The 15853-nt window shown below is 34.0% G+C and overlaps 1 protein-coding gene across 1 annotated transcript in view; it reads left to right on the forward strand.

Moving 5' to 3' along the window:
* Positions 1 to 15853, forward strand: part of LOC131855308 (paired amphipathic helix protein Sin3b) — a 58679-nt gene that overhangs the window by 2342 nt on the left and 40484 nt on the right. Inside the window, exon 2 of the mRNA XM_059206563.1 lies at positions 13676 to 13785. Coding sequence (XP_059062546.1) covers positions 13711 to 13785 — 75 coding nt within the window. The 5' untranslated portion in view covers positions 13676 to 13710. The remainder of the gene's footprint in view (positions 1 to 13675; positions 13786 to 15853) is intronic.

Raw genomic sequence — 15853 nt, forward strand, 5'->3', positions numbered from 1 at the left:
GCATTTTTATATTATGTAATTCAATTTAATAATTCGGGTTTAGGTCTAGTAGGAACATCTACATACATCTACTATAGTCTCTATTATTAGAATGAATAGTAGATGATGCAATAAAAGCTATTTTTTTAAAGATACAATATAGGTGTTAGCTTTTTTGTCTAATAAAATCTTAATAGAAAAATAGCCTAGAATCCAAGCCAGATTTGATTTACGTATTCCACGACATTAGTGAGTTTCTTCGAAGTTATCACTAGATGGCGTCACTCGTAGTCCCGCTGGTTATATTTACGTTTTGTTCATGTTTATTTGGTTTGTTTCATCTCCATTTCTGCGATCATTAGTGCTTAATGCCTTTTTCATGGACTTTGTTCTAATCTCAAAAGATTTGTTTCATGACGTACCTACATTTTAACATAACTAGAGTAATGTAGCTGTTTTGAAAACTATCGTGTTTATGTCTTGGATATCAACTTAAAATGGTATTGCGTTGGATTACTTTTATTTTTTGCAATTTCTGGTATGAAATAGTAATAGTCTGAGAGAGACATTCATGACTTTGTACTCGTCCAGCTTTTATGCTATTATGAAGAATTGTTAGAGAATTTTGAATTGAACTTTTTGGGAAGTCTATGTTTACCTTTATAACACGATAAACTTCAGGCGACTTTGTAATTAATATTTATACTTTACAAATATAAGAAAAATCTCTAATTTAATATTAACATAGGCAAGTTTTTTTAAGTAGGCATAGATTAAAAGTAAACATTATTTTTGTGCAAGATCAACTACATGATAAAGGTGAGATTGTTAGTCATGAGGACTAGTGGCTGTATTGTTAGTAATATACCATGTCAGGTCGACGTCCATGTGGTCATCCCTAGAAACCGTCGTCGCCACGATGACCTTACTGACCTAACTGGACGCTCTCCCTTCGAGGTTCAAACCCCTAGCGGTGCTCTCAGACTAAAGTTGTATCCATCCAGCGGAATATGAACTTCAGCCGCTCTATAAGTACTTCCACGAGTTTGGAGTGCCATGTACACTTGAACCCTGTGGTCTGGTAAAGCTGTAAAGGCCAGCTGCGGTATTAGAGTAGTTCGTAAAAAACGTACTCCTCATCATCCTGTCCCGTTAGCACAAGCGGGTGTAATATTTCATTATTTTCTTACTATATTTCCAACCTTACAATTACATCAGTCATAATTTCACTTATAACAATATAGTACGTTTATAAATTACGATATCGCAATCTTAAAATAGCTACCCAATGATTAAACAACCCTGCCAACTATTATTAGGTCCTTGTTATCACGAAGGTTAGAACGAAACTCTGTTTAATTATAAAGTTTATTGCACATAATTGTAGTGTCAAACGCTGCAAGTTGATATTGATAACGTTTTCTGTCCTCGCTATAGATATATATGTAGTTTAGAAGTTCTTAGACTACAATCAGATGGACTGCAGAACCCGTATCGGTGTATTCAATTGCAGTAGGTTTTCTTTAATTATATCTTTTTCTTATCTAAGCGGGTTGTATGCTGCTTTAAATATCTTTCGAAGAAATGTCAATTATCGTTTTTTGTTATTGCTATAGAAATTTTCAGAAGTCCTCAGGTCACAATGAGGACTGTAGAATCCGTATCGGTGTATCCTTAATTGCAATTGGTTATATTTAATTATCTTTTCTTATCTATTCTTTATATACATTTCGAAGAAATCTTCTGTTGTCAATATAGGAATTTTCAGAAGTTCTCATATCACAATCAGGATTGCAGAAACCGTATCGGTGTATTCATATTGTTTTCTGTTATCGCTATAGTAATTTTCAAAAGTTCTGGGTTCCGGACAGAATATGAATCAACGTATTCAATTGCAATAGGTTCTTTCATCATTTTCTTATCTAGGTAGCTCATATGTTCTTTTAAATATTTTTCGAAGAAAATAGTACATTCTTTTTGTCCAAAGCAAAGTTAAAGTACTTTGATGTATTTAATCAATTTTATATTGAACTTGTAACTACTACTATTAATTTGTCTCTTATATACAAGCTATGGCTGCGGTTTACGCAAAGTTCTAGAAAAACGATTTATATTCACTTGGCTGTTTTGTTTGGGAACAGATACAGTAAAACACAAATCCGAAGTTTGAGTTTATCCGAAACATACAGATAATTCGAGAGGGGACTTTGTTTTATAATACGTATAAATGCATGACAACTAGTACACATATCATATAATTCTAGATCAGTTAATCTTTATGTAGAAACAAAAGTGTTCGCGGCTTTACAACGTTGTAAACAAAACTGTCACCAACGCGTCATTGAGAAGTGAATAGTGCTTTGTATTTTTGTTTTAATTCTTTTCAACTATACAATACTTCTACAGAAGGTTATATTATAATAAATACCTTAACACATTACTTGTAGTTACTTCATGTATATATTTTACACGGTAACAATATTATATCACTGAGCTTGCAATTTTTTTATCAATAATTATGGGATGATGCTTCTCACCTGCTCGTCAGGAATTGTTAATTTTAAACTAATATAGAGAGAGGTAAATACCTTTATTTTCCATATAAGTATTCGTGTTAAGACTCGGTTAATAATCAGGAATTGGCTAGCCATCCTTATTTATATCTAGAGGTGCTTTGACATGCCCTGTGTTATTACTAGCAATGGGACGAAAAATTCCAATACTAAAGGGGGTGTCCCCTTTCCCTTCTGAATTGTAAATTATATGTCTACAAAGAAGAGTAAAATGAAATTATATATTTTCTATTAGAAGTAGGATAAAACAGTCCTTTTAAAACAATACCAAACTTAATTAAATTCTGTTGTTCGAACATTCTACAAGCTCCAGCAGCTAAGATAAAATCCGCTCTTATTGAATTCTCGGGCGTAATAGCTTCGAGATGTAGCACTTTACTTGTATTACCAATATATTCTATTTCGCTTCGCTATTTATTTCGTTTCAAAGTGATCGTGAGAATTCATAGTAATCTTACATGCTTTTATATATAATCTTTCTTATGTAATCAAGAAAGTATCTTAAGTCTTATCCAACTGAATATAAAATGATCCTTATTCACCAGAACACTTTCGAGTATACAAATTCAAATTTTTTCAAATTAAAATATGTTTATTTATGTAGGTCTATTACAGACTTTTATGACATGTGTAATCTACAGTCAGTTCGGAATGATTTCGAGATGAGAAGAACTGACAAGAAACGCAGCTCGTATTCTTTTCAAATAAATGTTATTCACGTTTACAATAATACAAATTCATTTTAAATTCAAATTTGGGAGAGTAAAGTGACAACCAGCATGTTGTAAAAAAACCTCTGTTCTCAGTCTCCAGAGATATACTCTTTGATGACGGAAATTAAATTAAATAAGTCAAATAAGAAACCAAAAGAAAAGAAACATTATTGATAACATTATCGTTCACCGTCCATCAATAATGTTTTAATACACATGTATTAAGGAAGAGTGAATGTGAAGTCAAATAAGTCAGTGGAAGTCAATACTGCCACTGCTGCAAATAACACTGTCAATGACTTGAGTAAGAGTGGAAGGTGTCGTCACTTCTTTTGGTGATCACAATGTAATAAGAGATGCAGAGGCCACTAAGATACAGTATATCATAAAATTGAATGTTGTAAATTTTTTTGGTTTAAATTATATATTTATTTTCAATTATATCCTAGCACATTAGACTAAGAGAAGTAGATTCAAAGTCCGAACTCAAAATTATTCATGAAATTGGACCTTTCGGATGTATACATCATGTTATCCCTACCATTCATTAGGCTCGACTAAGAAAATAATATACAGTATATCACGGAAGGAAAAGATCTTAAAATATATATATCCTAACAGTACAGAGAGGGGGGAAGGGGACTGTTATGGGACTCATGACCCCATTACTAGCAATGTACTATGTCAGATTGACCTCCACGCGGTTCCCCCTGGAAACCATCGTGATAAATTCATGGCGAATTTACCACGATGGGCTAAATGACCTGACCTCACGCTCATCTTGTCATCCTCCAATGGTGCCCCGCCAGCGTAAACTGTTAGCGCAGGCGGGTGCACCATTCCACTATCATTCCCAAAAAAAAAAGACAGTACAGAGACTAAGAGCAATAGGTTCAAACTTAATGTAAAAATGATTTATTAACATAGGACTTTTAGGCCTATTGTGTACATAATATTATGCCTACCATCCAGTTCGGCAAGGTATTTCAAGTTGTTAGGTTAGATAGTAAGTTTTTTTACTATTTACATAGTATAAGCCTAATAATGAGACGTTATTGAGTTATTGATCATTATATTTAACACTACTGTGAAGTCATAAACTGTTGCGAAAGCGCACGAATAGTACCGTAAATGGTTTAAATATTTCTGATACTGCATAAAGATCACACAAGTATTTTATATCCTTACAGCTTGCACTTAGTAAAAACTATGATATCGTATTTTGTATAACATTAGTGTGTATTTCTGCATAAATGATGCAAAAAATTATAGAGCTCCACGTTTTGAGTGTTAAGTTTCCCGTTAAGAGCCATGTAGCCTGACAAGTCGAAAATTCAAAATAAATGGCTATAATTAATAGTAATTTAGCAACATTTAACAAATTCGATCCTCGGTTACCTACATTTATTAATTGTAAAATAATATTTCCTACTAATGTTATAAACTTTCGAGTTTTTACGAGTGTTGATGGATAGATCACGCAAAAACTACTGAACGGATTTTTATAAAACTTTACAATGATATAGTTGACATATCAGAATAACACATAGGCTATAATTTAAAAAGATATTATGTAAAGTAGGCGAAATATAATGATAAACGTCAAATAAGTAATGCAGACGAATAAGCGCGAGTAAGCTACTTTTGAATAAAGCACTATAGTTACATTATACATTTATGTAATTCTCTAAAATTGTTAAATATCATTTTTCATCCAGTGCACATAGACAATTTATAAGTTGATTACAACATAAATAACAAAATTCGTTTTTTATTCACTATGACTGTAATCCAAAGCCTCTAAACCATTCCTATAGATAGAGCAAAACATGTTTTGGTTAATTGAAGTCGTTGAAAGTAATATTTGGAGATAAATTATTTTAAGTCTTTAATTATTAAAACAAGAATAATTCAAGAAATGTGTATAGAATTAAATTTGTTTCTTCATATAAAAGGGAAGACGACATAATCAAAACAATGATTTGTATTTATGCTTATAAACTATTATATAAGACCTCTGTAGTACCTCTTTTTCAATTTCAATTTAATCATCAAAGTAGTTATTTAATATTTAATTGTATTCTATAAATTGCTGTAGATATTGTATAATTAATAATTCATATTGCTTTATTCTTTGTTATTTATTCTTATCTTGATTATTATTATTATTTTAGGAAGCAAGATAAAATATAGCAGCATAACGTCTTTGTCGGCACTGTGTACTTAAAAACGTTTTATTGTTTATTCCATTGACATGAATAAAAGACAAAAGTACTGTATTGCTCGCCTTTTTTATTTAGTTCACCTCATCCTTTCATGAAATTAAATATCCTTTTGTAATTGAAGCTAGCGAATAGTGACCGTAAACAATAGATTTTAAGCTGCCATTCTCCTATTGTTTGCAGTAATTCTTTAAGTTATTAGTTATTTGTGACTAATGGAGACTTTTCTCAAATACGTCGCTCATGTTATTTTGGCGCTACCCCTTGACATAAACAAGTTTCGAAGTTGTCGTCAAGGTAACCAGCCCTACTGGTTGTAGCGCGTTCCTGCATTGCATTATAGCAGTTCGTCGTGCAGGCATGTAGTACACATGAGATTATTTTTTTATTCTACATTATTCGTTAGTTGTTTGCTCTTTTGAAATTAAAAAAGAAACAACATCAGATCACACTGACCATTGTCTCCAGGCCAATTAGATATTATTGGCGGGAAAATGAACACACGATGCACATCCGAGCGTGTTCTCAATCGCAACTGTTGTATAATTTAAGAGAAAGGAGATTTGTTTTGGTCTACTACTTCTGTACAGGTTCGTGGCATTTCATATCGCGGCTCGTCCGTTTCGCTTGCTATTATCCGAGGGCGTTGTTGCCGATCCTCAAGCAGCTCAGGGCTCGATTATTCGGTCGGCCGCGAGCTGTCGGTGGATGGAGGCGCTAAACGCAGTCAGTCGGCCGCGCAACTCGGTGCGCGACGTTCGTTTGCGGAGGGCTCCGCTCGCGTCCCTCTTGTCCCGGGTTAGGGCTTCACCGCGTGTGGAAGCGAGAAGGCTTACACTAGAGCGAGATAGAAGTGCGGGAAAGAGACTGCGCTATGGCAGTGTCGCAACCTCGCCCACCTGACCGTGTTGACGCCGCGCTCGAAAAAGTTGCGCCGTTGCGCTATTTGGAAGCGCACGAATGTTCTCGCCTCGAGCGTACCGTGACGCGTTATTATCATCATCCCTTGTCTTACAACTGTTTTTTAAGTTTAAAAACGTGATACCAACGTAGTTTTGCAGAATTTGACGTGATATTATCGTAACATAACCGGTATGTATTGTTTTCTATTTTTTTATTTACAATTTTAGACAAAACTTATCGGAAATAACTCGTTAGTGTAATAAATGAACAGACGTGACATATATGTACATTTAAAGAGGTCTTTTTGTGGGTTTCGACTTATATTATCTTTTGATTATTAATTATTTGTAATAGAGATTGATTCACATTGACGTTCAGTCGCGCGATGTAATTGTTGGTATTTAGTCGCCATTTTCTACGTCGGTGACGAATACCGCCGCGCCGTCCTCGTTTCCCCAGCCCACCGCAATCCGGACTTTAGTGCTCTACTCTGAAAGATGATTATACTAAATCAAATTCAACTTTTTCTTTAAAGATCCGCTCGCTATGCTATGATTCACTGGAAATAATAATACCTAATATTTTCTCAAAAGAACGTACGCAGAAACTGCTTCTAATTTAAGCTATTTCGGAAGATAAACTAAAATTATAGAATAGACTAATAACAGGAAAGATGATTAAACTAAAGGCCGTTTTTGTTTTGTTGCTAAGTTAGTGCCAAGATGAAAGTTACACGAATCGCATTTGCCACCCCGTTGTATGTAGTTGTGCACCTAGTCGAGCTGTTATCGATTTGTATACGTTTTCCGCTATAAATAAGTACGAGTTTGTGTCATCGCCGTAGCCACCGGACCGGTTTCTGTACGAACCTGTGTGGGTGCTGTGACCGGAGCGTTTTAAAATTCCAAATTGGAACCAACCTCTAGTTTGTGCGTAGCTATTGAGTGCATGGTAGAATTTGTTGTGTTTAGTGCGTCGCTCATTTATCATCGAACGGGTTTCCACAGAACCTAAATTTTGGCGGTCACGCTACGTGTTTTATCTGTGTCGAATTTTTGAACCAATAACAATTTCGTAATTTTTTTATTTAAACTGCACACTTCCGGTGCTTAAAGATGCCATTTTCTCTTGTAATTGTGATTATTAGAAAGTTTACTGGTAAGTATAGTTTTGTTATGTAATCTAAAATATTCCATATCGTTTATATAGTTATGTAGCAATTTGTTCGTAAAGTGTGGGCCCACGTTATCTTGTTCATGTTCCATGCGGTGTGCACTCTACACAAAATAGGTTATTTTATCAATTATACTTATATGTCCCTAAAGTTTTTTAGTTTTATCTGTTAATAATATCCTCGTATGTGTAAAATACAAGTAGATTACAATACATGTATTTGCGTAAATATACTGCACAATTTCTTTCTTTATTTACGTCATAATACCATGTCGACATTGTGATATTTCCTAATATTTCTACTGAATGAGAAATTACGATTAGATTATAGTTAATTGCTTAGTAAGTAATCTAGACAATAATAAACTTGTGTATGTCCTTTTTGTTTCATAATTATAGAAATATCAAATTAGCATGCTTGACATTTCTAATGTTATTTTAGTGTTACGCAATATTGAAGAAACAAATGAATACTAATATCGTTTCTGTTTGATTTTTTTTATATTTGCGACAATACAAACTAGCAGGTTAACTAATGGTCGTCAATTGAGGTTAAATTTAAAGTCAAATCGTTTTCTAAAAGCTACTTAAAAAAAAAAAAAGAAATTTTAAGAAAAAAGTAATTCACATAGAATATTCCAGAAATATCTGCATTGTATGTCTATTAAAAATAATGCATAATGTAATCTTCTGTTCCGAAATCCACTCCATCCACTTCTTTAGCTGTTATTCTTTGTAGTAATTTGCAAGACAAAGGTTTGTGAATGAAAATGTTTGAAAAATCATGGTAAAGTGCTTTAATGTCCCTCAGGCAGAGGAATATAATAAAAATTGATGCAAGAAACATTAAAAATATCTCAAGTTCTAGATGGTTATATAAAAAAATGTTTGATGTGTTCTGGTTCTAACATATATTCTTTTAAATGATTCAATAACTTCACTGAAAAATAAGCTCAGTACATCCATGTAATTCCTGAGGCAGTCCATTAATTTTTAATAATTAGGTACTAGTTTAATAAGTATCTACTACTATTTTTAACACATTGAAAACCTATTTAAATATCTTATTCTCATATAGGGACTGGCATTTTATAATTTTAAATTATGTATATATTTTTTAAATATGACTATAGTGTACAATAATTTGAGGTAGACATTATTTATTTCCCTTTCAATTAAAGTGCCCACATGTGATCAACTGGTCCCAACATGTAAATTTACTTTAATTGTCGAGTGAGCCACCCGTGGGCATGCAGTCTTTAACATGTTAATAATTAGCTACCTAGTATAATAATGATGTAATAAGATTCCACATTATATAGATATATGGGTCTTGAGATATTTAAGAGGTAGTCTTTATTCTGATAAACTTAAAATTTATTGTTGAATGGTATATATGTACATAAATTATTTGATTCTACCACTCATTCTGAAAGCAGACTCATTACAAGAAGAATGAGCTTGATAGATTGTGTTGCTCTTTTAAATAATGATGTTCAGAACATTTTGTGTGGATACAAAAGAAACTTGTGTTGCTATATTGTTCACCATTATATATGTAACATTTTGTGTGAATACAAAATGCCAATTAGCAAGATTAAAAAGTAATTAAATATTAATAGTTACTTGAGTAACATAATTTAAAGGATATTTGACAATTGTAGTGTAATCAACATGTTTTCTGTCTGATCAGTTGACACATGGCTTCTCAGCGGTATATCCATATAAGTTTCCTCTCCCATCCCATATTGTCGTTTAAATAGAAACATTTTTCAAAATTAGAAGCTAGAATTCCCTTCTTTTATATAGGTCAATTAAATTAACCACGCCATCTTAATAATTATCTAAATACTTTTAAATTGATATATAATATCTCTATGTAAATTTTTGTTAAAACTTTAATGGAAAAAAAAGAATAGTTAAATTTAAAAAACTTTAAATGCTTGTCTTGTAAAAAATGTACATTTTGAATAGTGCCATTTTTCTATTTAACCGACGATATGTTCTAGAAGATGGCATAATCTCATATATCTTTGAAAGGAAAACCTCATTTCCCTGATATGAGCAGAAGGGATAACTGCAGCTCGCACTGATTGTTTTTGACACTCAAAAAGTAACAGCACAGTGAAATACGATTTTATATCCCAGGTTTTCATCTCCAATGCTGGAATAACTATAATGATTTCTTCAAGACAGGAAGGCTAGATTTCTCTTCAATTTTTATTATCATTTGCAGTTTTATTTAGGAGCCATTTCACAACTATGGTTTGAAATAAGCAATGAACTTGCATTAATTTGAGACATTGTTTATATTCATGAATGAATAAAGCAATTTGGTCGTTATTCCTTATTGCTATGAATACATTTTTCTTCATTAATGCACATTCGAAATGTAATTTATTCCAGAATGATATTACATACATTATTATTGTAATATTCACTTTTTCATTGTCGGGTGAAGCTGTAAAGGCGAGCTGCTGCCAACAGCATTAGAGTAGTCCCAAAAATAAAGTCACTTTTTTAACTACTGAACGGATTTTTATGAAATAAGAATGATATTATAATATAGCTTATGCATCAGAATACCACAGAGGCTATATTTTTTATTGAAATTTAAGGCGAGTGGCACCGCGGGCACCGCTTGTTAAAATAAATAAATAAAATATAATAGTAATAGAAAAGGTCTATTGTTCACAGACATTACTGGTTATTAACATTGTCGGTCAACACTCAACACTAACTGGTTTTGGATATCAGTACCGTATTTATTTACGTTTGTCGCCCACGTACCACTGTCATATTCAAAATAACTCGGTAAGATTGAACATTGACCTACTTAGTAGTGATGCTTTTCCCCATCGTAAGATAATGTTCGCGTTTTTTTAATGGATGATAATGGTGCTGCTGCGCTAACGGTATACGTTGGCGGGGCACCAGGGGGGATGATTGACGTAATATATCATAATATATCGATTAGAACATTTGTTATTTATCCATAGAAATAGAAATAATCTTTATTCAAATAAACTTAATATAAGCACTTTTGAATAGTCTTATTTTTTTTATTATACGTTACGTACGTACATTCGCAGACTCATCACAAGAATGAGAAAGAAACTCGTGTGGTGCTCTTTAAATAAATGTTGTTTTAAGCAGATTTACATTAACAAGGATTAGGCATGCGATAATCAACAGACTTAAGCACTTAATGTCTGTCCAAATAGATAACATTGTTAGCGTTATGAATTTTAAATTAGATATTTTCTACAAAAACATAATCGTCATTTATAAATTCTTCAATTTTATAATAAGCTTTTTTACAAAGTATTTTATAAAACATTTGAATCTTTTCCGTAAAATTGAGTACTGTCTCTGCCAGTTTCTTGTAAAACCTTACGCAATTTCCATAAAACGAATTACTAACTTTCGACAAACGGCACTTACGTAAAAAACCCATAAGGGATTATGTTTCACATCTCTAGACTCAGCTGGTGGTGTATAAATTGGCTATGATCACAAGATAATCGAATCTAATAATTGAAACAACCTAATTGATACTGATAATGTAACTTAATTACAGTTTCCTCTCGCCACCCACGTGGTGAATGTAATTTATGTTCTCGTGTATTGATCCGGCTGCTATGACCGCCATTTTTTATTTATGACGTCATCAGAAATCCAATATGGCGGATAGTTGTTGCAGTTTGTAGGAATAGGAATTACAAGTCGATGGTTTGCATTAGTTGCATTCGTGGAATTAGTAATTTGAGACTTATCGAGAATTCTTTGTCGTCTGCGTGGATATCCGTCTCTCTCTGTGATTTGTTTTTAACCATTTAAAAATGCATTTGTCGTTATTAACGGTTAATTAACTGCATTTTATACTTGATACTTTCAATAGCTAGAGCCCAAGTCTTCATCACACTTCGCCCAATATTCAACTTTTATTAATGCTCAATGTAATCTTTAAATTGTATCCTGTGTTATTCTGCTGTATATAAGCTATATAATTGTAAAGTTTTAAAAAATCCGTTAATTAGTTTTTGCATGAAAGAGTCGCAAACATGTATACATGTACCCATCAATAGTCACAAACTTAAGAGTTTATTGTAATGTAATTTTGTGTAATTGATGTCGTAGGTATGATTGTCTATGTATCTGTGTATGTGCATATGTATGTATGTGTTATTTACACATACACACATATGCGTATATATACATTCCAAAATAATTGCAATTTCATATATGTAGATGTGTGCAACAATGTACTGGTTGTTATGTAATATTAAAAAGATTAACCCTTCCATGTAAATGTGTTGGTTCATTAATATTATGCTCTCAGCACAAGAGGGTTAATTAATTACTTAGGTTATACAGAGCAAGTACTAGCATCCGTCTAAAAGGGTGGTTCTACCCCACAGTTACCATTGGAGACCGCCGTGATCAATACCGGATCATTGCAAAGTTGGGTGGACTAACTGACCTATGACTGACTTCATTCCCATCCTATCGTACTGCACCGACTGTATGCAGGTATTCTGTTGGGGTGTAACAATCGATGTTAACAACCCCCTCGTACCACCCCGGCAGTCGGTATCTATATTAATATTGCTAGTTGTTAGTCTCACTTTGAGTGGATTTTAACTTTATTTTTCTAAAATAAAAGACAGGCAGATAAAAATTGTAAAAAGTGTTATTTTGGTGTATGTATTTATATTCATATGCATGTAGTAATTTTATTTATATCTAATTTTATTTATATGTTATTCTTATGTATAAGCGGTATTACTGTAAAGTTTCATCAAAGTCCGTTCAGTAGTTTTTGCGTGAAAGAATAACAAACATCCATTCATACTCACAAACTTTCGCATTTATTAAGATTGGAACACGACTCGATGTAACAATATTCCAGGACAGACACAGCCACATCTATTCACAAGCTAATAAACATACACACAGACAGTTTACACATGCTGTTTCAGAGTGAAATTTTTGGCAATAAAACTTATATTGGCTAAATTTCGTAAAATGCAGTTTAGTTTATATTAGTGATGTTAGAAACTATCGGATATGAAAAAATATCCGTAATCGTAACCGAATCCGAAATAAATGTGTCGGATAATATCGGATAGGGATGGAGACTAATTGAGACCCGTTATGTAACCATTTGCATGTTACTTTTGAAATTCCTTAAAAAATTAATATCCGTAACCGAAATTATCCGAAACTAACGGATAATCCGAAATAATTTCATATCCGTATCCGGTATAATAATCATATCCGAAACCTATCCGTATCCGAAATTTCATATACAAAATTCCTTGGCTTATATTTTAATCGAATTAGGTGTTATTTTTCGGAAGTCCATTTCACTACTTGATTAATTTATATAATTATAATTGTCTATCACAAAAAAAAATATTTCGGAAATTAATTTTATTGTTGGCAACCCTAGACATTCAGCGCAACCCCCTCATCCCGTTGCTGGCCTGCTATAGGCTTGATCAACTGCGTACAAGGGGGTATATTGAATTTATCATTGGAAGCGTCATGCAGTTTATATAACTATTGACGTGCCGAAAATGATAAAACATTATAACAAACACAATTAACAATTCTCTTCTAATGCAACAAGTGTTCAAATTCAAAGTGTATGTTTGTGAAGTACATGTAACGAAGGTCTTACAATAAATAATATTTTTGACAGTCTTAGGAAATTATGCGTATTAATACAATCTAATTACATTTATTTTTACATTTTAAAGGTATATATTATTGATTACATAAATATAATATTCTAGCTGTACCCACGACTTTTTCTAAAATAAAAGATTTTTTCTGAAAGTAGCCAAGTATCAGCTACTTGCCAAAAAAAGTCCCGTCAAAATCGGTCTAGCTATTTCAGAGATTAGCCGGAACAAACAGACATGTTATACATAGAAAACACCCAGAACGACACAAACAATCATACTGCAATGAATACAAATACTTGTGCCGTGCGAGGAATCGAACCCACCACCATCGGAAGTAAAGTGGTATGCTAAACCGCTAGACACCCGTTCTAAAAATGTTATTAAAGATAAAGACTAATAAGTATGTTGTTTCATTCCAGGTGCCCGGGTGATGGGCCCGCGCTGATCAATCATCATGATGAAGCGTACAGGCGTACCCCGGCTCGGTCCCGACGAGCCTGCGCCGTTGCCCCCCCAGCCTCCAACTCAGGTATTTCTTTCTTATTTTTGTATTGGGTTATTTGGGTTATTGTCAGGTGCTTGGACCTGTAGCACTGCGACCTGCATAGATCTATTGTGGTCGCACTTTTTCAAAGTTCGCTACCTAGACCCGTCAGGGACAAGATTGAAGGTTTTTTTTAATGGTAATGGAATGGTGCACCCGCCTGCACTAACGGTTTACGCTGGCGGGGCGCCAGTGGAGGATGATAAGATGAGCATGAGCTCAGGTCAGTTAGCCCATCTTGACAAATTCACGAGGAATTTATCACGATGGTTTCCAAGGGTACCGCGTGGTGGTCAACCTGACATGGTACATTGCTAGTAATGGAGTCATGAGTCCACATTACTAACAATCCCCTTCCCCTCTTGTCAGGTGCTTGGACCTGTAGCACTGCGACCTACATAGATCTATTGTGCTCGCCCTTTTTCAAAGTTCGCTACCTAGACCCGTCAGGGACAAGTATTGAAGGATATTCTTAGGAGCTATGGTTTTTATCTCCTCAGGATAGAGTGTAAACTTTTCAAACGAGATATTACGTTTAGTGGGCTAGAGAACCATGTAGGATGTGTCCCCACACATCCTACATGGTTTTTTTTATGGATGATAATGAAATGGTGCACCCGCCTGCGCTAACGGTTTACGCTGGCGGGGCACCAGTGGAGGATGATAAGATGAGCATGAGCTCAGGTCAGTTAGCCCATCGTGACAAATTTAACAAGAATTTATCACGATGGTTTCCAGGGGGAACCGCGTGGAGGTCAACCTGACATGGTACATTGCTAGTAATGGGGTCATGAGTCCACATTACTAACAATCCCTTTCTCCCCCCCATCCTACATGGTTCTAGCCCACTAAACTTCAACGCCCCCGCGTTTCCTCTTCAGTTTGGCAGTCAGATTTTTGTTCTGCTCAGGCCTGGATTTATCATTGTTCAATTTCATGTCAGTGTCCTGTGAGGGCCCTAGTCATTATACATGATGCAGGTTTGGCCTATTCGGTCTTTTACCAGAAGTAGACTGTGTGTCTCTAAGTTTCACCCATTGCTGCAGTAAAACAGCTTGCTTTCTAAGCTGTAACTTATAGAATGATATCTGGCAGTGAAATAATAAAAATAATATCCATGAACAATTCAAACAGTGCCATCTAGTCCCAAGCTAAGCAGAGCTTGTGTTATGAGTACTAGACAACTGATAGATGTACATAAAGACTTTATTTTGTAAATGCATACATAATATACATATAAAACACCCAAGTTCAATTATACTTATGATAATAGTAAGTGCGAGGTATCGAATCCACAACCATCGGAGGTACGACAATGTACTAAACCGGTAAACCAACGAGACCGTCAAGGTGGTACCCGTAGTTGCCATTTCTGACCAGTCTCATGCCTCATGTCTTGTCTTAACCGAGTATAACCCCCTCATCCCGTTGCTGGCCTGCTATAGGTTTGATCAACTGCGTACAAGGGGGTATATTGAATTTATCATTGGAAGCGTCATGCAGTTTATATAACAAATGACGTGCCGAAAATGATAAAACAAATTATTATTACCTTTTTATAGATAGATAACTAATTTTAACTAAAATACCATGTTGATCACCTGGATGAACGCCATAGTATTTTCAACAACTCGACCACACGTTTTAAAAAAAAATTGTCACTCACAACCACATTGTGACACGTGAGACCCTCGGTATTTCAGGCTACATTCAGTTCAGTATATAGATTGAATAGAATTGAGAAGAAGAAACTCAATTGAATTGTATTTTTTTTTAAAGTTAGTTTAGTTATATTGTATTGCGTATTGCGACCCTTACAGTAGAAATTATAGCCACAGACAAATATGTATAAGTATATACGAAGATACATAAGGTTAGGTTCTATATTCTGATTATTGTTGACTAGCTGTAACCGCGGTTTCACACGCGTTAATTTAAAAAAAAATATATAGCCTGTGTTATTTTGATGTATAAGCTATATTACTTATAGTTTCATTAAAATCCTTTCAGTAGTTTTTGAGTGAAAGAGTAACAAGCATATTCACAAAATTTC

This window comes from Achroia grisella, unplaced genomic scaffold (assembly GCF_030625045.1).
Source record: "Achroia grisella isolate CSIRO2021 unplaced genomic scaffold, CSIRO_AGI_Agris_v1 utg1360, whole genome shotgun sequence".
NCBI lineage: Eukaryota > Metazoa > Arthropoda > Insecta > Lepidoptera > Pyralidae > Achroia > Achroia grisella.